At 43.8% G+C, this 20,988-nt stretch overlaps 2 protein-coding genes across 2 annotated transcripts in view; one reads left to right on the forward strand and one right to left on the reverse strand.

The window, feature by feature from the left end:
* The window catches only part of TOZ (Transducin family protein / WD-40 repeat family protein), an 83,107-nt gene extending 81,889 nt beyond the window's left edge, over positions 1 to 1,218 (forward strand). Inside the window, exons 12-14 of the mRNA XM_086530081.1 lie at positions 66 to 196; positions 273 to 447; positions 526 to 1,218. Of these exons, the coding sequence (XP_086386207.1) occupies positions 66 to 196; positions 273 to 447; positions 526 to 984 (765 nt within the window). The 3' untranslated portion in view covers positions 985 to 1,218. The remainder of the gene's footprint in view (positions 1 to 65; positions 197 to 272; positions 448 to 525) is intronic.
* Positions 1,219 to 3,081: 1,863 nt separating this feature from the next.
* On the reverse strand, positions 3,082 to 6,965 carry LOC147440306 (protein SHOU4-like). The gene is made up of 5 exons (XM_086530082.1): positions 5,720 to 6,965; positions 5,145 to 5,509; positions 4,232 to 4,387; positions 3,788 to 3,999; positions 3,082 to 3,652 (listed from the first exon to the last, which is right to left on the reverse strand). Exons 1-5 carry the CDS (start codon positions 6,237 to 6,239, stop codon positions 3,460 to 3,462), a joined length of 1,446 nt encoding a protein of 481 aa, XP_086386208.1. The 5' UTR covers positions 6,240 to 6,965; the 3' UTR covers positions 3,082 to 3,459.
* Between the last annotated feature and the right edge of the window lie 14,023 nt (positions 6,966 to 20,988).

Raw genomic sequence — 20,988 nt, forward strand, 5'->3', positions numbered from 1 at the left:
CATCTCAACTAAGAGTTTATCTGGTCGTGAAGCTTTAATTTCTAATCAGTTTTATTTTTCTTTAGGAAGAAGAGACCTTGAAAGATCAGGATTTGTCCAATGCTCTAGCAAATACTGACTATGCAACTGCACTGCAACTTGCGTTTGAGCTGAAACGACCTTTTAAGCTCCTAAATGTCTTTTTTGAGCTTTTCAGGTTGGTTCATAGCTGATCTTTGATGTTGTGGCCTCATTCCTTGGTCATGAATAGCTGTGCTGGCATTGCTTTGTAGGAGCAAGCAGATGGGGATGCAGGTACACAATGTTCTGAAAAAATTAGATAAAGAACACCTTCGATTACTATTATCTTATGTTCGAGAATGGAACACGAAACCCAAGTTTTGCCATGCTGCTCAACGTGTGCTTGCAGAGCTTTTTTATGCTTTTCCTCCAAAAGAGTTGTTGGAGGTGAGTTCATGCTGCTTCAAATTCACCCAGCACATCTCTTTATTTTACTTATGAAGCTTCTCTACCTACTCTTTTCAGGTATCTGGTCTTCGTGAGCTCATTGAAGGCATTTTGCCTTACACTGAACGGCATTTTAATAGGCTTGACCGGCTACATAGGAGTACTTTCCTTTTGGATTACACACTTGCATCAATGTCGGTTTTGAATCCTTTGGAAACTCACAACCCCTCTATCAGACAGTCAAACACAAACGAAGAGGATACTTTTAGTACTCTCAATCAACTCACTGCAACGGATACTAGCAATTTAAAGCAACTCACTTCAACGTCAGAAGAATTTGGGCAGGCTAAACTTGGTAGCAGTAACAGGATTGGTGAAGGTGAAGCAATTTTCGAGAGTGAAATAATATCGGTAACTGATTATCCAGAATCGGAAACGTTGCCCAGGAGGAAGAAGAAAAAACAAAGAAAGCTTTCCATTAGTGAGACAAATGAGAATTTGCCAGCTAGAAAAAAGCATAAGCAGCGGGGAGGTTAGCTATTGGCAATCAGCTTGAGAGAACAACCGAAGCCCTGCTTTGGGAGTTTCCAAATGCTGTGTAACCTTTTTTGCTCGAGGTCCGAGGCTGTTTTCTCTCCTACAAAATGCTGTCCAACGGACTGAATGAAGCCTTGAGAATCAGTGATTTGTCTTGGGTTATCAGTTGTAATGGATTGAATTTGAGTCAAGTATCCTGTGCTATGATTGAAGTTTGTGGCAGAGTTGTTACAAGTATTGTGTTGCCAGTTCCTGATTGCCTTTTTTTTTTTGTTATCCCTTTTAAAGCTAACCAACCCTGTCTCAGCTTTAAGAACTAAGTTTTTTTGCTGGCCATGGTGAAATGTACTCAATGCTATCTGGGGACTTGCATTATTCTTCATCCTACAAATAACCTCTGATTGGCTAAAATAAGAGATCTTCACAAGGTCTGGGGCTAGCCTTGAAGAAACTTGCAATTTTAATAAATGTGCTAGTCAGCTGCCATTTTCTAGGCTTAATCTGTTAAAAAGTACTTCTGGCAACGATCGTTTAAGTTACCTACCACAGTAGATGTTAGGATCTCTGTTAAATGACTTTTTGGTCTCTGCCTAGCCAATGCCTATATGATGTGTCTGTAAGGCAGTTAATTCCCTTATCTTCGTCTCTCTTGAAAACACCCCCCCCCCCCCCCCCCCCCAAAACCTTCTTCTTGGGACAGTCAATTCTTTCTACAATCGATGACGAATTGCAGGCGAAGCATAGGGAATGGAGTATCATCGAGATATTCGCAGGGGAGAATTGTTTAGGACCTTAATTTTTTTTCCTAGTAATCAGCAATGAGTAAGGTAGAGGTATGGGCTAATCCCTTATGGAGTTATGGAGTAACAAAGTGTTGCTTGGTGGCCATCTTTGACAAGTCTGTACTAAAACTCTGAGAATTGAAGCATAGGTTTTTTCGTGAGGACGTCAGCACCAGCAGGCTGACAGATCTGGGCTCTACATTATCGACAGTTTGCAGTCTTGCCTCAATGCTGGTCAATCTAGAGTTTATCATGGTTATGAGGGGTTCTCAAGAATTTGCTATTTGAAGTTCAAATCTTAATTGAGTAGAGAGATCTTGTGGAGTATGGAGGCAAAGGGAAGATAAGGTTGATGGCATAGCATAACTCTGTTTGATGGTCATACAAGGGTTTTTGTATTGTACAGCCTTACCATCAAATCAGGGGGTCGAAAAATGATTTGCTAAATCCTTAAGCCTTTGTAGATACTTTGAGAAATGTAGCTGCATCTTTCCTTTCCTAAATGGAGCTAGGTTCCCTTAAACCAATGATGAGATCTTGTGGACTATAGAGGCAAAGGGAAGACAGGTTGATGGCGTAGCATGACTGTTTGATGGTCGTACAAGGTTTTGTATTTGTAAGCTTACCATCCAAGCAAATCAGGGGGTCAAAAAATGCTCTGCTTAACCCTTCTTAAGCCCTTGTAGATACTTTGAGAAATACAGCTGCATCTTTACTTGCCTACAATGGACCTACAAATTTTGGATGCTTGGCATCGAGGTTCCCTTAAATCGATGACATTCAGATCTGACATGTTTTAACAATGGAGACATCTAAACTGTGATTTATTGATTTATATATTATACCAATGCAACATATACATAATTGGCTGTACAACTGGATTATATACAATGAAAAGTTCTCTAAATTTTTTGAAAAGGATGTAAAGCTAGCAACAAAAAATCAAAACATACAATAAAAGCTTGTCCAAGTAAATTAATTATGGTGCAAAGTTGGCCACAAAATAGTTGCCAGAAGTACTTTTTAACACCAATCGGTTAGAAAACACAAATGCTAGTGCCCTTTTGCCAAATACAGTGCTCTTCCATAATTTTCTTCCCTGTAAGAAGCTCCAGAACTTTTCTAAAGCACAACTCATTTGACTTCAAAAGCACTTTTTCGGGTTGCAAAACTTTGAAAGCACCAAATTAAAGCAAGGCTTTTTTGAACATCCATAGGACAGATCAAAGGGCCTCCTCAATTAACATGAATGCAAAAGCATCACCATGCACCTCTATCCGAGCTAGGTCAGGAAAAGTGAAAAAAGATTCAAAGATACCAGAAATCGAACTTCTCATTAACCGAAGAATATATATACATCATAGATGTGCCATGACCATCCCATAAACCTCTCTACCAGGGTGCAGGAGTAGAATGTCGATGTGTCTGGCAACACCAGTAATGTAAAAGGCTCACGTTAAACCAACTGCTTGGATAGAGATATTTATGGACAGTAGCTACTCGACGCCCCGTCAGGAGGGTACAAAATTTTTATACAATGGTCTGAAACATCATGATGAGGAAATGGTCCTGCTAAGAAGCTGACACAAGCTTCTGAGGCAACAAAAACATAACTGATTGAAAAATACTCAGAAGAGTTATGAAGCTGTGAGAGAGCGAGTCAGAGTCTCCAATACAACCAAAGACAGGCTTGTCAGACTGGTATCACATCATCCTTTGAGTTGTCCTCGCAAGTAAGAACTATTCCAGGTAGGTGAGCAGGCAAAAACATACTACTCCATTGGCAGCCAGTAGAGACCGGGTCTGATGGTGGCACAATCATCAACACGGTATCGGTCCTTTGAACCACCCCCATAACCGTCGCAAGATTTCCTTCCTTGATGTACCTGTCATCACATACATGCACTTCATACAGCTCCTCACAAATTTTCACCAGGTTTGCCATAAAAATCCCAAGAAGTCCACTACATTTCCAAAGTTGATCTCACAAAGACAAAGCATATCTTGGTATACAGGCCTACCCTTCTTTCAATCTCATCACTCGATCATCACTGGATAGACTATGTTCCGAAAGCCACCTCAAGAAATTTGCAGAGAGCTCCCTATCCTTCTTCGTGACATCTACAATGGTGTTCTCCTCCACAAACGGTGTTACAGATGCCCCATAGCCTGCTTTCACCAGAGCCCTTAGACCAGATTTGTGGTCTGATATGTAGAAATCAGCTACTCGACGCTGCCAAAACAAAAACTCAAAATTAGAGCTACTGATTTTACAGAGTCAAGTACTGACCAGTACAGCCATGGGCATGAGCATGTCTGCAAAACACAGAGGGTAACCAATATATTTCTGCGTGGAGATGAACATTCACTTGAAAATTTCAGAGACAAGCCAGATAGTATTGCTATGAACTTTATCTTCGACCTCCCGAGGACTCAGGGTGGGTGTCACAAAATGACAAACTCACCTCCATATATCTCAAACCCCAAGTGAAAGTCATATGTTTTGGCCTTGCAGGTTTTGCCTTGGCACTCCTGTACTCGTAGAGTCCACACGATGTGTAGATACACCGGCTGATTCTTTGATAAGAAGTGTCCAAAGGCACACTGCCGCAGGTGACAATCTACAGCAATTCAACAAAAAACAATTGTTTCGAGTCCAGACAGCTAATATGAGAAGAAACGATAAAATAGGATCCTCGCATCCCTAGCTTTTCTGCATAAAAAAGTTCCTATAATTATTTGTTCACCATTACAATTGCAAAATTTCACCAAAGCTAACCTAAATGCCAAAAAACAAGCTTTTACCTTTTCGACATGAAAATCACACAAACGTGCAGCACCCAAAAAACAAAACTTTACAGTCTCAGTGTATTTGGACCAGCAACGATTTAAGCTCTTGCTTCAATGGTCAGTTCATTCATGCGTTTCTGACTAAAGACAAATCATGGACACCGACACCAATGACCTCTCTTGAAAACATATACATTATGGATATATGTTCCTGTCTAGCTTTGAAACAAAAGGCACCAGAAAGTATTACTTCCTGCAAAAATGGGAGCGTTTGATTGAGATATCAGCACCTCAGCCAATGAGCAATATATCTTGGCTACGTGAGACAATTATAAAAGCAGCAGCAAGCCTTTCACACATACAGAATTGTTAGTTATCAGTTTGACGTTCGAGGTTCCAACTTCTGCTGCTTGAACTCTTGTCCTCGTATGTCTTTCTGGAAAAAGGAGACTAGCAATATGGATTCCAACAAAAAAGGATGTAGCAAGCTAAGTGTTGCACTGTTTAGATGCCAAAGGGATCATGCTTGCAGCATACATGAAGCCAGAATAATTTATTAAAGACATGAGCGTGAGAGAGGAAGCTTACACCAGTTATTTTCACGTACTGTCCATCTTTTGCCTCACTCAAACCAATGTCTGCATACTCCGCCACAAAGTGAGTGGCCACCCTTCTCCCCATACAGGCATTCCATGTAAGAAGCATTGCTAGAGCACCGAAAAGGGCTACAACAATGATGAGGAGAACCGCATTCTGGACAGCTCCAAGGATGAAACCGCCAGCAATGAATCCAATCACGAACAGAGGAACAACAGTCCATAAAATAACACGTGGAAGATTTTTGACAACAGAATAACTCTGCTCAGGAGGCAAATTATTAATCGCCTGGTTTGCCGGAATCTTATTGGCTTGATTGCTTGGGTTCCTTGAGAAGGAATTGGTATCAATAGGACCTGGGAATTACAAATATCACCTAATAATTTTCAAATGAATGCAATTTAATGATTCTGAACTAATACTGAGAATGAAATAACTACACCTTCTCTCTTGCTTAGATTACATGAACTCAGAATGAATAAACACCAATGAATCATCACAACACTTGAGAAAATAGGGTAATCAAGATTGTAGAGTATAGAATGCAGATGCATGCGCCTCCTTACCTGAATGATTTCTTGATGCAGAACCGGAAGATACTGGGCCAGATGTAATGAGGCCTGTAGCAGGCAGATTAGCTGCAAGAGGGCCAGAATTTTGCCGTGAAAGAGGCCCAGAATTTTTTGAAGCAGATCGATGCCCATGACCAGGTTCATTCTTGTTTGAAAGAGGCCCAGAGTTGGAGTTGGGACGACTGAAGGAGCCCAGGTGTGTAATCTGAGGGGGAGGAGGATTATTAAGAGGCCCTGAATTAGAAGTAGTGTTGGCCCTGAAAGACCCAGCCCTTGCTGATGTGGAAGATGAGGATGTCACTGTAGAGCCGCCTGTGAGGGGCCCGGATCTTTTGGTCTTCGGGGTCTCCACAGAGATATCAAACATCTTACCAAGCTCTCCTGACTTCTTGATGTCACCTCCTGTGTATGGCATGGCAGTGGAGACCATGGTGGGTGCTCTCTCCTTGTATTGGTCGGGAGTCCCTGACACATAGAGGCCGCTGCTTAGTTGATGTACCCTATTACTCCCCATCTTTGATATTTCAGAACCCCCGGTTACTACCAACAATGCAGATGGCCAAACAATGAAATGCAGAACAAGCGAATGATACTTCTTAATCTGTGGGCTCAAGTCCAGCAGAGAGATCTATGCATTCTTCTCACTTAATACAGGTCAACCTGTGATTGAGATGCTGCTGCTCAAAATTTCAGCTCGCAGATTCAGCATTGTGCAGATGTGTAAGGACGACAGAGCCTTGCAACATGAGAACCTTCAGAAAACCTCTCCCACTTCTCGGCACACCCCTATATACCAATGAAGACGCTATAGACCCTAGTCCTTCCAAAAAACCTCCTGTCAAACAAAAACTGAGGTGCATTTCAATGAGAAAACCTCTGTCAATGCAGGAGCCATGGAAGCTTGCGCAGAGCCCTCTCTACTCGATTAGTGACAAGAAACCTTCAATGCACATTAAGAACAACTTGGCTCTTTCCTTGAGAGAAGGGGAGGGGCTCAAGACATGAATCTGCTTGCATTTTTGGTAAGGGACGATGGTAGCTGATCTTGGCTGGTAGAGAACGTCCTACAGCGGAAGGTTGCCATGAAAGCTTCCGTAGAGATCTGGAAGAAAGGGAGGAGCAGCTTCCTACAGCGTGCCGCCCTTTTCAAAGCTCAACACTTTTTCTTATTTTGCCTCCAGTTCCGTCTTCCTCTTCCATATCTGTGTGTGGGTGATGGACCGGGGGGGGGGGGGGGGGGGGGGGGGGGGGGGGGGGGGAAGAGAGAGAGAGAGAGAGAGAGAGTGAGAGTGTCTGTGTGTGCGTTGTTTACGAGTCTCAAGGACACCAACGACACGCACAGCTTTCCACTCTACCCTCCCTTATTGCTGCTCTTGATTTACACTCAAGTACCTAGCTTGGGAGAGGGTCCCGCTCCTTTGTTTAAAGTGGTGGTCAGCATATATGCATAGTGTAGTTGGATTGTCATACTTGTTAAACTCTGGGGGTGTATGTGTGTTTTGGAGAGAGAGAGAGAGAGGTACACCCTATGGCCATAGGGTTGATGCAACGATATCCCATCCCTCCTTAGCAAGCTGAGAGAGGAAAACACACACACACACACACACACTTTGCCTCTAAATTTTTCGCTAATTGAAAGTTCTCTGTTATTTTTAGCGCTTTGTAACAGATTGCAACGATCAAAGTGTGGTCTTAATGTCAATACAACATATATCAACTCTTAATCCAAAGAGATGGTGTGGTCGAAATTGTACAGCACTCACATTCATCTCTAGACACTAGCTACTCAGTAAACCCCAATCTCTCCCACATTGCCTTTGCTCTCTCCCCCATTGCATAAGTGTATTAAGTGGTACTTCTTAGGGTGGGTTCACAGTGGGGAGGTGGAAGAAAGGAAGTAAACCGCCAACTTCTGGGTGGAGGAGAGGTGTTTTGCACTCTTCCACCGTCTGGTTGTTCACACAGGAGAGGCAGAAGAGGGAATGGAAGTTTTCTTCCGCCGCGTGATGTGAACACAGTGGAGGGGTGGAAGAGGGAGTAAAGGACAAAAATAAACTCTTTATTTATTTGAAAAGTATCACATGATATAAAATATGATATTTTGGGGCTAATGTGGAGGGTGGAAGAGGGGATGGGGGGGGGGAAGGAACTGCCGTGCGTTGGCACCTAAAAGCAACCTCTGCCGCCGCCCACTGTGAACGGGTCTGCTTAAATGGCGCTTCCCTATTGGCTGCAACAAAAGGTCGCCATTGTGCCGCCGCGCAGTCCGAATCCAGCCTTAGAAATCTAGTTGGGAAGTTTCTTCCTTGTCATGCCTTGGCCTACTCGTATTGCTTGAATCTTGTCAATCTCCTTCTATGCATACCTCAAAAGTAGCTTCCATATACACAAAGTAAGATCGAGTATGCTTTTACATTATTGCAAAAGAATAGGTGTAAAGTGTCACTTCACAAAGGGATTTCTCCAAATTTGCCTTATGGCCAAAACACATTCCTAAAGGATTGATATTTTAGAGGCCTATAGATGGACTCTAGTTGTTTCCTCCTATATTATTCATGTTGGGACATACCATTCATGCTCCCAACACTAAGAAGAACTTTTCTTTGTTGGTTGTGAGGGAGGGTTGCACCAAGGGCTCAACCTCTTTTTGGTGCAATCTGACTGGAAAAACACTCTTAGCAAGGTCAAACATGATCAAATGGAGTGGTTGCTCAAGGTGCCAAAACTTGGTACCCTAATTTTCACTTGAGATAGATGCCTTATGTGAATGTGTTTATAAGTAGGTACTTTGATATCAACACTCGGACAGTATGAGAAAAAGGCAGAGAGGCCAAATCCTTGGAGGATGCTCTCACTTTCCTCGATGAAGGAAAAGTAGTAGCAACCAACGAGGCTTTAGGGCCATGTGGGAGACATGTCGTCACAATGCTAAGTGGCTTCTCTCTCTCTCTCTCTCTCTCTCTCTCTCTCTCTCTCTCTCTCTCTCTCTCTCTCTCTCTCTCTCTCTCTCTCTCTCTCTCTCTCTCTCCTGCTTCTCCCGGAGGTTCGTAGAAGCAGAAATCGATGAAAATTACGTATGCGCGGGGGCAAGGTTCTAAATCTCCTCAATCCAAGGTTTTTTATCCGGGAAAGAGGTTAAAAAAAAATGCCGCACCCAGACATGGAGAGACTGCCGAGGGAAGCAAGAAAGGTGGATCCACGGTATTTGCCCCAGCTCCCTACTTGGCTATTCCAAGTAGTCTTCAATCCCATGTACCGAGACGCCTCGGTCCTCCCTCAACGAACAGGCTCGAAGGGAGATCCTAGAGTGTACGGGGTTAAGTTAAGCCAAGAGGATTTCTCGACGCCTCTTTTTCCCTCCATTCCATCAAATGAAGTCTATTTCTGCGAAGGTATTATCATTGCCCTTGGCAAAGAGATGGAACAGAGACTTGGAGAGCGCAGTACGACGGGGGCTTGTATGCTGCGTTCGGGAAGGATGAGTCGCCTCTAGAAAAAAAAAAGTCTATTAATTCTCCACTTCAGTGAGATACTAAATAGTGTAGGTGCGATTATTCACTTCACGGGCGAGGTCTCTGGTTCAAACCCAGGATGGCCCAGTTTCGCCAAAGGAAATCGGAAGAAGCATCTGGTCGGTTCACGTATGCTTTACTTGTACCAAGCACAGGGGATATAGCTCAGTTGGTAGAGCGCCGCCCTTGCAAGTGGGTCGTTGCGCTTACGGGTTGGATGCCTAATTGCTTAGGTGGTAACAAATGGTAGTATTTCCCATCTGAACCGGTGGCCGATGATGTAGTGCTCTTGGCACATACCTTAGAAGATGCACAAAAGCTTATGAGTGTCTTGGAACGCTAAGTTCGGGGTGGATGCTTGATATCAAGAAATGGTTTGGAAGATGGGATGCATGTCACTTGGTCAAGGATGCATCGATCGACTCCCAAGTTAATGAGGCCTTCTTACAACGCCAATGTATCACGGCTTGGGAGAAATCCGGAGGTTCTCGCTTCAGCCATTACACCACACACGTAGCCCCAAACTACAAATCTCTCTTCTTCTCGGAACGAGGTAACCGAACCCATTCCTACATCCTTGAGCCCATCCCGTTGAGTGCGATCCGCACCATTGCCTCCATTCGTCTTAGCTCCCATTCTCTACGCTGTGAGACAGGACGTTGGGGCACTGGCGAGGAGTGTCATCGACTTTGCACCTTATGCCCTCGTCAAGTGCGAGAGAGTGAGTACCACACACTACTTGAGTGCTCAGCTTTTGACCACATTAGGTCCTCTTTTCCCCATATATTCAGCCATGATCTCTCCCTACATACCTTCCTCTCCCAACCACGATGTGGACTCTCTATTGCGACGCTCATTTCAGCCATTTTTGAGCATCGAGAGTCACTTATGAACTCCACTCACACCACGTGACATGTTCATTTGGTCCCATAGGTCATATTTGACCTCCCAGGACGATAATAGAACTATCTATCTATCTATCTCTCTCTCTCTCTCCCCTTTCAGACAACCACCTTGCCTCTCTCATGCATGTCGACTCTTGCCTTCCTTGGGTCTATAGAAGAGGAGCATGGCACATGAAGATCTGTTTCTCTGAGTGGCGCGTGCGAAGTTAAGGGCGGCAAGGCGAGTTGCATGGCAATTCTCTCTCTCTCTCTCTCTCTCTCTCTCTCTCTCTCTCTCTCTCTCTTGGTGGGAATTAATGGGGGTATCTCTAAAAGAAATAGAATTTATTTTAAGTGTGCCAGTAGGTTTGCTCAATTTTACATGATCATTAATTATAATCCTTTTTTTCTTCAAAACTTTCGAAGAGAGAGTGAAATATGGTATTATATAAGATGGACCATACAAGCACACCATGCTCAGAGCGCGCCATGGGGGTGACCAAAAAGAATTACATAGAATACTTAAATCAAAAGACTGAGCAAGAACCGAAAGGTAATGAAAAAATTATGGTCATTAGTTATAATCCTGGTGGATACCTTAGGTTTGAGAGAGAGAAAAGGTGAGGGGTAGACGGGTGCTTTCAAGGGAAAAATGGGGAAAGCTAGCGTGTAGAGAGAGAGAGAGAGAGAGAGAGAGAGAGAGAGAGAGGTTTCACGCGTCAACGTGAGTGACGAGCGAGATTATGATTTATTTGCCCCTATTTTTCTTCAGTTCGAGCCCAAAGACAGAGAGAGACAATTTTCCGACCTAGTTTGATGCGCTACTACGAGCTCGAAGATAGAGAGAGACGAATTTGTTTGTTGTGCTTCGATAGCCATGGTTTGCGTGTGTGCACTGCTGTGTTCAATGGCTCAGTACAGGTGGGAATCAAGGGATGGAGGGAGACAGACAGAGGTCGTCTGCATGGTATGGCCATTGCGAGAGGGGCAGAGGTTCGGTGAAGGGTTGTCCATGAAGGGATTGCACGAGAGAGAGAGAGAGAGAGAGAGAGAGAGAGAGAGAGAGAGAGAGAGAGAGCATCTTGAACGTGCATCGTCCTGCAAACTAGCGCTATCGACATAGCGGATCTCGCAAAGTGCTGAGGAAGAAAGGGGGACGAGTGCTGCAATTGGCAGGCCAAGGATGCTCCCTCCCAGGGCCCCAAGAGGGAAGTAATGCACATGAGTAGCCCACCTCCAGTGAGAGAATTTGAGGACGACATAGTCGGGTTGGGAGATAGCATGATCCATGGACTAGAGCAAGGATCGCGATCGAAGAGCTAGCACCGCCCTATTCCCAAGCCTATGTAGGATTGTGACATCCCTCAACTAGTGCGCAATAGAGTCTTGCCTTCACAGCCAAGTACCCTCGGCAAGACACAATGTGGCTAGCTAATGGCACCCTGGTGACCCTAGATGGATCATGATTGGGATGGCTTCACCGGTGCTTGAACCCTCAAGCACCCTCAACGTTGTAGATGCTATTCAGGCATTGTATCACTTGGGTTATCGCTCGATAGTGAGAACGCTTTAACAAGAAGGAAGCTAGGTGCTTTCAATTTGTGCCTTTAATGGGACCTTATTGGGCAAAGTGTTTGCATGGGCCCTTGCAATTTGATTGTGAGAGAGATTTGGAATCCTAAACATTATATTTTCTTGATGTACAAATGAATTGTATATCCAGAAAATATAACAGGTGTTTGGATGTCTGTGTCGGTGCTCTTGTGTGTGTGTGTGTGTGTGCGAGAGAGAGAGAGAGAGAGAGAAAGAGAAAGAAAGAGAGAGAGAGCACGCTATTTAAAACCCTTTAAAGGGATCATTTGATGTGTGTACTACAAGCTAAATACTATATATTATTAATTGAAAAGTAGCTTCTTTCAAGGTTTAAGCTTTAGCCATGATGCATTGCTCTCTTTTACCTATTTTTGTGCCGTATTGCCAAGTGTAATACTTTTGATATCAAAGTAGCTTTCTACAAGCACTTTTTGCATACATGGTATTTTGGCACTCCTACTGGCAAACTCGATTAATTTGTTCTCAAGGTTCCAGACTCTAAAGCAAAAGAAAGGTGCGCTCTACATTATCGCCTCTGCACACAAACCCCCTCCCCCTAGATCGCCATCGTTGCGTTAGCTTCTGTTCGCTTCCCTCCCCTATTTTCTCTTTCCCCATTAGCCTCAGAGACACTATCTCTCTCTTTGTCTGCCCATCCGCAAAGCACGCTTCGATACACAGCCCTTGCACACCCGAGTTAGGTCTTCGAGCGAGCTCAACGGAGCGAGCTTTTTTTTTTTTCTTTTGGAGTGTCACCCTCTCTACCTCCCCTTCCTCCTCTTGCCGCCCATGTGCTTTCTCCTCTTCCCTTCCTCCTCCTCCTCCAAAATCTTTCCTCTCCTCCATCTACTCTTCTAACCACCTTCCCTTCCTCCAGCCCCTCCTCTAGAAACCACCATCCCTTCCCTAAAGTCTTCCTATCTCCTACTCCCTTCTTCCTCTCTCTTTTCTTAGTCGCTCTATAACCTCTCTCTCTCTCTCTCTCTCTCTCTCTCTCTCTCTCTCTCTCTCTCTCTCTTCCCTCTGTGCGTGTGTCTCTCTCTCGCCCGCCACCCCTCTCTTTCGTTGTCTCCCCCTCCCACCCCCTACCCCCCCCCCCCCCCCCGCTCCCCTCTCTCTCTCTCCCCCTTGCCTTCCCTCCCTTCCTGGAGTGAGCTTCACCCCTCTCTCCCCCATTTCTCTCTCTCTCTCTCTCTCTCTCTCTCTCTCTCTCTCTCTCTCTCACACACACACACACACACACACACACACTAGGACGAGAGGGAAGGGTGGCAAGGGGGGAGAGAGAGAGAGAGAGAGAGAGAGGGTGCAGAGAGCTATTTAAAAAAAAGAAAGCACTAGCAGTATCTCTAGTGCCTCCGTTTTTTTGTAAAAGAGGGAGAGAGGAGGAGAGAAAGAGAGAGTGATAGCGTGAGGGGAAGAGAGAGTGGGGGCATTGGGAGGAGAGAGAGATCAAGAGAAGAGGGGTGTCAGGTGGAGAGAGTAGGAGACTGGGAGGGAGAAAGAAAGCGAGCGCGGGGGGGGGGGAGGGGTTGTACAGGGTGAGCCCGTCTTTCTTTAAAAAAAAAAAACAATACACTTCACCTCTCTCCCTCAGAATTTTGTCGCCCCCTTCTCTCTCTCTCTCTCTCTCTCTCTCTCTCTCTCTCTCTCTCTCTCCCCCCTTATCGATCGATCTCTCTCCCACTGCATCTTCCTTTTTTCTTTCTCTGCCTCCTATCACATTGTCGCTTTTTGAGTCCCTCCAATCCTAATGACAAATGAAATGAAATGCTATGTTAACTGTCATCAAAAGGCCAAAATGACCCATGCGACCAAAATGATACATTCTTGGTGGATCTAATACAATGTCTGGGTACAAAATAAAATGAGAAAGAAGGGGGGAGAGAGGGAGAGAGAGAGAGAGAGAGAGAGAGAGTGGGGGAGAGGGGTCCGCAAGGGAAGGGAAGGTTTGGGCACACAGGGGGGGGGGGGGGGATTGTGAGAGGGGAGAGTGGAGTGTTTTTTTATTATTATTATTTTTTAAAGGAAAAGAAAGGGAGAGAGAGGAGTGCTTAGGCCCCCAGCACTCCTCTCTCTCTCTCCCTCCCTTTCTTTCCCTTTAAAAAAAAAAAAAAACTACACTCCACTCCCCCTCTCACAGTCTCTCCTCCCCTCCCCCCTGCTCTCTCTCTCTCTCTCTCTCTCTCTCTCTCTCTCTCTCTCTCTCTCTATTTCACTGCAAGTTCGAAAGTCTGAGTACCACACACTTCTAGAGTGCTCACCTTTTGGTCACATGTAAACTTACTTCCTTCACATTTTCAGCCATGACCTAGACCTACACACTTTCCTCTCCCAACCATAGTGTGGGCTCTCCATTGCGACTCTCATCACCACAATTTTGGACCATCAAGAATCACTCATCAGCGACACAAATACTACATCACATGTAACTTTGGTCCAATATGTCATATCCCATATGTCCCATGTAACTTTGGTCCCATATGTCATACGATAAACAAATCTATCTATCTACCTCTCCCTCCCCTGCTGGCCCCTCCCTTCTCTCTCTCTCTCTCTCCCCTCTTTCTCTCTCATTTTCCTTTGTACCCATGCATTGTATTATATCCACCAAGACTGTATCACTTTGGTCTCATATGTCATTTTTACCTTATGAAAATCCTTAATACAGCATTTCATTCCATTTCGTTTCATTTCTCTCTAGGGTTGGAGGGACTCAAGGGGGGGGGGGGGGGCGGAGTAAAGAGAGAGAAAAGGAATGGGGGGTGGGGAGAGAGGTGGCAAGTGGAGGGGGGCAGAGAGAGAGAGGGATAGGGAGAGCAAGATAGGAGGACATATATATATATATATATATATATATATATATATATATATATATATATATATATATATATATATATATATATAGAGAGAGAGAGAGAGAGAGAGAGAGAGAAGGGGGGGGGGGGGGGGGGGGGGGGGGGGGGGGGGGAAGGATCGGAGTTAGGGAAGAGGGCGGACGTTGAGCAAGAGGTGGGGGCCAGAGAGAAGAAAGAGGTGGACTGGAGAGAGAGAGAGAGAGAGAGAGAGAGGAGAGAGAGAGAGAGGGGGGGGGGGGGGGGGGGGGGGGGGGGGGGGGGGGGGAGGGGATGGGATGGAGGGATCATGAGAGGGAGAGAAGGGGAGCGGTGAGAGGGTCTGATTTAAAAAAAAAAAAACCAAAGGCACTAGCAAAATCGCTAATGTTTTAGGTTTTTTTAGAGAGACAGAGAGAAAGAGAGGAGTATTTTAACGTTATAGAAAAGTACATATATATATTTATATATATATATATATAGAGAGAGAGAGAGAGAGAGAGAGAGAGAGAGAGAGAGTGAGAGAGAGAGAGAGAGAGAGAAGAGAGAGAGAGAGAGAGAGACATGGGGGAGAGAGCGGTGGAGATCACTCCAGGAAGGGAGGGAAGGCAAGGGGGAGAGAGGGAGAGAGGGGAAGGGGGGGGGGGGGGGAGAGAGAGAGAGAGAGAGAGAGAGAGAGAGAGAGAGAAGGGGGGGGGGGGGTAGGGGGTGGGAGGGGGAGACAACAAGAGAGAGGGGTGGCGGGCAAGAGAGAGACACATGCACAAAGGGAAGACAACATGAGAGAGGAGAGAGAGAGAGAGAGAGAGAGAGAGAGAGGAGGTCCTTGGCTACTCCACTGGAGAGAGGGGCGGCAATTGGCGGTGGTGGTAGGAGTAGGGGCGGTACATGGTGGTAGTAAGTTAGCACCACTAACCACCAATGGTAGGCTAGGGTGGTGGGTGGTGATGGTTGCCAAGACTCACTTCGCTGAGCTCGCTCCTTCACCGTCCCCTGCACACCCTTGGTTAAGGGAGGGATCTCATTGGCACTTGCTTGGTGGATATGGACCTTGACAGTGGAGGAAGTTCGCCGAGGGAAGGGCCGAGCCCGGAGGGTGAGGACAAGTCTGTCGGCACGGACTTCGGAAGAAAGAGAGCGAGCGGTGCCAAAGCTTTCAGGCCTAAGAAAATTATGAAGCCGACAGCTTTTGGTGAGTGTACCCTGACGACAGAAATTCTACAAGGGGTGAATATACTCCGCCTCAACAAGGTTGATGATGGCTTTGTAATGTAAGTTAACTTCAACCACGAGCTAGCTTTACAGGGCCTAGAGGCATGTTGCTCCCACACGGTGGTCCTGTACTTTATGGGCCGGCAAATGTCTGCCAAAGGATTATGAGCTTGGGCAGTAGCTGCGATGAACTATAGAGATTCCATCTGCCACTTCACAGCTCTTGGCAAAGGCTTCTATGTGGCTGAGTGTCTATCAAAGCATACAGTGTAGGACCTTGTTATTAGAGCAGGCATCTAGGGAGCTTCATACTTTGCGTACGCCATGCCTTGGACGCCGAATTTTGCCTGAATGAAGAGATTATGAGTTTTTGTCAAGTGTGGGTCACACTTGAGAACCTCCCGCTTTGGCTTCTGAGCCATGTGGATTCTATTGCTAAGCTAATGGACACTGTTTTGGTTTCGTGATATATATATACACACTCGCTATTGTGAGTTTGGAAAAAAAAAAAGAAGGTTTCATGTTATTAAAAAACAAGGCTCTTGTACAAAAAGAATATACACATTGAAGTCGATGTGCATGGGTAGTCACAACCTTGAACTTCACTTACTTGTTGTCTTCATCTCTTCTTCTCCCTCCTCCTCCTCCTCCTAGACTAGTCACCAAAGGCTAGGTATATGGCCTCATATTTTTATGCCCTTGTAGTTCACCTCTCCATCAACATCAACCTCTCCTTGTCCCGTTTCAATGTGATTATGATTATTCAATCCCCGTTTGAAAGCTCACAATAAGAAATGCAAAGGCTGACGTTACTTTGTCTTGCCCCCAAAAAATTTGACATCTTAATGGCTCCTTGTTTCATGGAGGGCAGCACAGGGGATGCCCTCCCAAGCCTTGTGATCGCCAACACCCTTTTGATGATCAAGAAGCCTTGACTAGCATAGATGCCCCTAGCATATTTTGCTCCATCTCCATGGTGTTGTAATCCTCCTAGTGAACTCTACAATGTGCACGAAATTTTGAGGACATTGCTAACAAATTGTTTCGTTTTCCACCTCGGTCTTTTTATTTGGAGAAAGGTTAGCAGTTAGCACTTTTACATCATCACCATATAAGAATATCTAGGTAATCCTACTTGGTTTTGTTGGTGGTGTGGTTGAATTCATACAAAATTCCAGACACATTCTCGATGTGACTCCTCCCAGTGTGAGTCACTGCTGTTGACTCTCCCAGAGCACATGGAGCCAATGGTAGCTTGTGGGAATCAAACTAGAAGGGAGTTGATAATGGATCAAGAAAGTCCCCATCCAATGTGGGAGAGCATCTCAATGTGGGTTTTGTTGAGATTTTGCTCATGGGAATGGTGCATGGTGTGACTTGATGCTACTGGTTATATCCTCAAAACTCATCACTTGCCTTCTTTACTCAACACTTCTTTGGTATAAGAAAAACTTACCTAGGAGGTCATCATAACAATAGATTTTGGAGCTTTGAGAGACCTTTTCCATTTTTAGGCTTCTTTATAAACAACTAGTAGTCCTCATGATTAAGATCACAAAAGGATGACTTCACTGTTATCTCTTGAGTCTTATATGGGAAGAGCCCACCCATTTTCTAAGGCTTCTTTTAGAGGAAAGCCTTAAGTCCATAAGGCCCCATGCTCAAGATCTTGGTCATGTTGAATGTTTCTCTAGCATCTCTCTCTCTCTCTCTCTCTCTCTCTCTCTCTCCCCTTTTACATACTTATAAAAAAGTAAATCAGAAAAGGACCGGTTTTATTATTATTGAAACTTCAAGAGTTTGACGCGACCAAAAAGTCTCCAATACAAAATATATAAATGCAAAATTGATTTGAAAAGAAAATAATTTCTCTCTCTCTCTCTCTCTCTCTCTCCACCTCACCACAAGCAAAAAGCACAAAATATTAGTGACAGTTTATTAATTGAACTAACTTTCGTGTAAAATACATCAACCAAATTAATATACAGTTAATAACTTGACACATAAAGGAAGAGACAATGTTTCCATCACGAATACTTAAAATAAATATCATCATGCATTTTTTTTTAAAAAAAGGAAGAAGAGACAACACTTAAGCCGCATTGAACTAATCATTATTTTTGGCCAATTTAAAAAGGCATTGGAGAACATGGCATTAGGGAGTGCATTTCATAAGAGGTTGATTCCATGATGTGTGATATTGTAATATTTTAATTTATGAAAAAATCTTTCATTTAAAGACTCCTTAAAAGTCCATTTCACTAAATTGTTTTATCATTTCTTATGTTTATTAGATCTACTTTTTCTTATGAGAGCATTAAAATATTATTTTGCTTTAGTTTTTCAATGAGTTTTTTATTTACTGTTTTCAATTTATTTTTCTTTTCTCTTATTTTCTTTTAAAATGCCAATGTGATCCTTTCTTTCATCTTGTTGTTTGAGTGGCCTTGTGGTAACATACAAAGCATTTGTGATTACGGGTGTATTTGGACAATACAATTTTATATTAAAACACAACAAAAATGCCATGTAATTCTAAGCACTCATTAAGACCTTCTCTTAGTTTCCTTATCGAAGCAGGGTGCTACATGCGATGGGGTCGTGAGCAGGGTGCTGAGTGTGAAGGGCTTGCAACGCAGGTTGAGGATACTTTGGGGGTTCGCTTTGCTATCAGCTAGCCTTGATCTTCTATGCTTAGGTCACCATCGCTTTAGTCACTTATGCTCAGGATTGCAAATAGAGCAATTGAGTGTGCACTTAGGTTTTGCTGCCTTGGTGTCTTCGACCTGATGCAAGGTTGTTTTCGCCTTACATCCTTGCTAAGCTATCTTCGGCGTGTTTTCTTTTTCTTAAGTTTTGTCTTACACGCTTATTACCGTATTGAGCGTAGTTTTGTTGCATCTTTGGCGCGCCAATTATCCGCCCTAGGGCCGAATCACACACAAAAAAGAGGGGGGGGGGGGGGGGGGGGGGGGGGGGAGAAGCGGGCTGACATTCACTTGGCGAAGTGCCTCATCCTAGCTCCACAGTAGGGACGGTTCACACTGATCCTCCTTCCCATGGATAGCTCGCATAAGATATCCTATGCCGAGGTAGTGATGGGGATGCAAGGGGGGGCAAGGGATTCATCACCTGACGGGTCTGGCAAAGGCCCTGAAGCAGTTTTAACTTGACACAATGAGGGAGGCCATAGCAACATAGTGGAGCTAAACAAGGAGGAGCTGAGAGGACAAAAGGCACATATCGAAAATGAACTAGCTGAAATTCTCAATGCACTGTCCCTGAACAAAAGAATGTTAGAGGAAGCCATCGCACCCTCGGGTCTCATGGATGTGCCAAAGGGGACAAGGCTTTTCAAGCTCTGAAAAAAACGCTCCTGCAAAGAGTTGAAACATATGCTTACTTAATTCTGCCATAATCTTATGATAAACATGCATTATAACCCATACACTAATCACATGAATAATCACTTATATCTACTTGCAAGAACAATCCATCATTTTAGTGGAACAAAATTCTTGAATATGATTAGCTAATTTATGCAAGTATTTAGGTTACATTGATGAAGAATTGTGCATGCAGTCAACACAATTGATTATGTAATTGAGCAGTGAGACCTTTATTACTTTGTAATGTAGAGAAATTACCATAAAATAGGTATAATTATTGGTGATTTCCAATTGAGGATAAGTAAATAAGAGTATACCATTTGTTAATAGAGTAGCAATTGGAAAGGATTCCAATTGAATAGCAATATGACAGCAATTGGAAAGGATTTCAATTGAGAGAAGGATAATAACTTGATTAATTAAGAGATTTACATTACCCAAATGTGCTTTGGAGTTATTGAAAGCCTTGTTGAAGCTTCACCAACGAGTAGCCACATCAACAAAGTCTCCCTATCTCCGATGTGTGTTAAAGTGTATTTAAAATTGAGTGTGAATGCCCTTTATATAGGGTTTGGAGGTTCCTTGTTGCCCAAATCAGCCCCATACCTCCCTAGTGGCAGAGACCTTACATTAGAGGGAATTCCCATGTAAAGGAATACATATCAGGCCATCCTAATCATAAACAAAAAGTTACTATTTTTGGCAGTTTGTTCACCTCTGATGAGCTAATGATAAATATACTGTTGTAAGATTTTCAAAAATGAAATTTTTACTTTTTTGTCATTTTCGTCCAAAAATAGAAAGTTTTGAGGTGCTTACACCCACCTAGATGCGACCGTTTTGTCGAAATCTACTCTGTCCCGAATTTCCATAAAAATAGCTACCTGCTCCAAAAACTGCTAATATAGCAGGTGTGTGTATCTGACACCTTAGCTTCATCCTCAAGCTTGTCTTTTAATAACAACTTTCAGAATTAAATTTTGATAAGCCAATCTCACTCTAGACAATTAATTTTCATCCTAGTGTTAATAAATTAATTCCTAAGTCTAAGGTATGCATGTGCATGGGCATGTATGCGCATGTGTATGTATATTCATGTATGTCCATAAATTACCCATATCCATGGACCCATCTCTTATAGAATAATTGACTATGAGCATGGGGGCACTACATGGAGGTGTATCACCCAAAAGGGTAAAGAGGGACACCTCTAATGGCTAAGTAGGAGCTTGTGACACCAGTATTCTTTTAGCAAGAGGGGGCAGCTAGGGAGGTATGGGGCTGATTTGGGCAACAAGGAACCTCCAAACCCTATTTAAAGGGCATTCACACTCAATTTTAGACGCACTTGAACACACATTGGAGATAGGGAGACTCTGTTACTGTGGCTACTCGTTGGTGAAGCTTCAACAAGGCTTTGAGAGATCAATAACTCCAAAGCACATTTGGGTCATTTAAATCTCTTAATTAATCAAGTTATTATCAATATCTTAAACATGCACATACCTGCCCATGCACATGCATACACATACATACCTTAGACTTAGGAATTAATTTAATAACACTCGGATGAAATTAATTGTCTAGAGTGAGCTTAGCTTATCAGAATTTAATTCTGAAAGTTTCTATTAAAGAAAAGCTTGAGGATGACAAGCTAAGGTGTCAGATGCACACACCTGCTATATTTATAGTTTTTGGAGCAGGCATCTATTTTTATAGAAATTCAAGACATGGTAGATTTAGACGAGACGATCGCGTTTAAGTGGGTGCAAGCACCTCAAAACTTACTATATTTGAACAAAAGTGACAAAAAAAGTAAAAAAGTCATTTTTGAAAAGC

The sequence above is a fragment of the Adiantum capillus-veneris genome, chromosome 15 (genome assembly GCF_014529385.1).
Source record: "Adiantum capillus-veneris isolate H3 chromosome 15, ASM1452938v2, whole genome shotgun sequence".
NCBI classification, from domain to species: Eukaryota; Viridiplantae; Streptophyta; class Polypodiopsida; order Polypodiales; family Pteridaceae; genus Adiantum; species Adiantum capillus-veneris.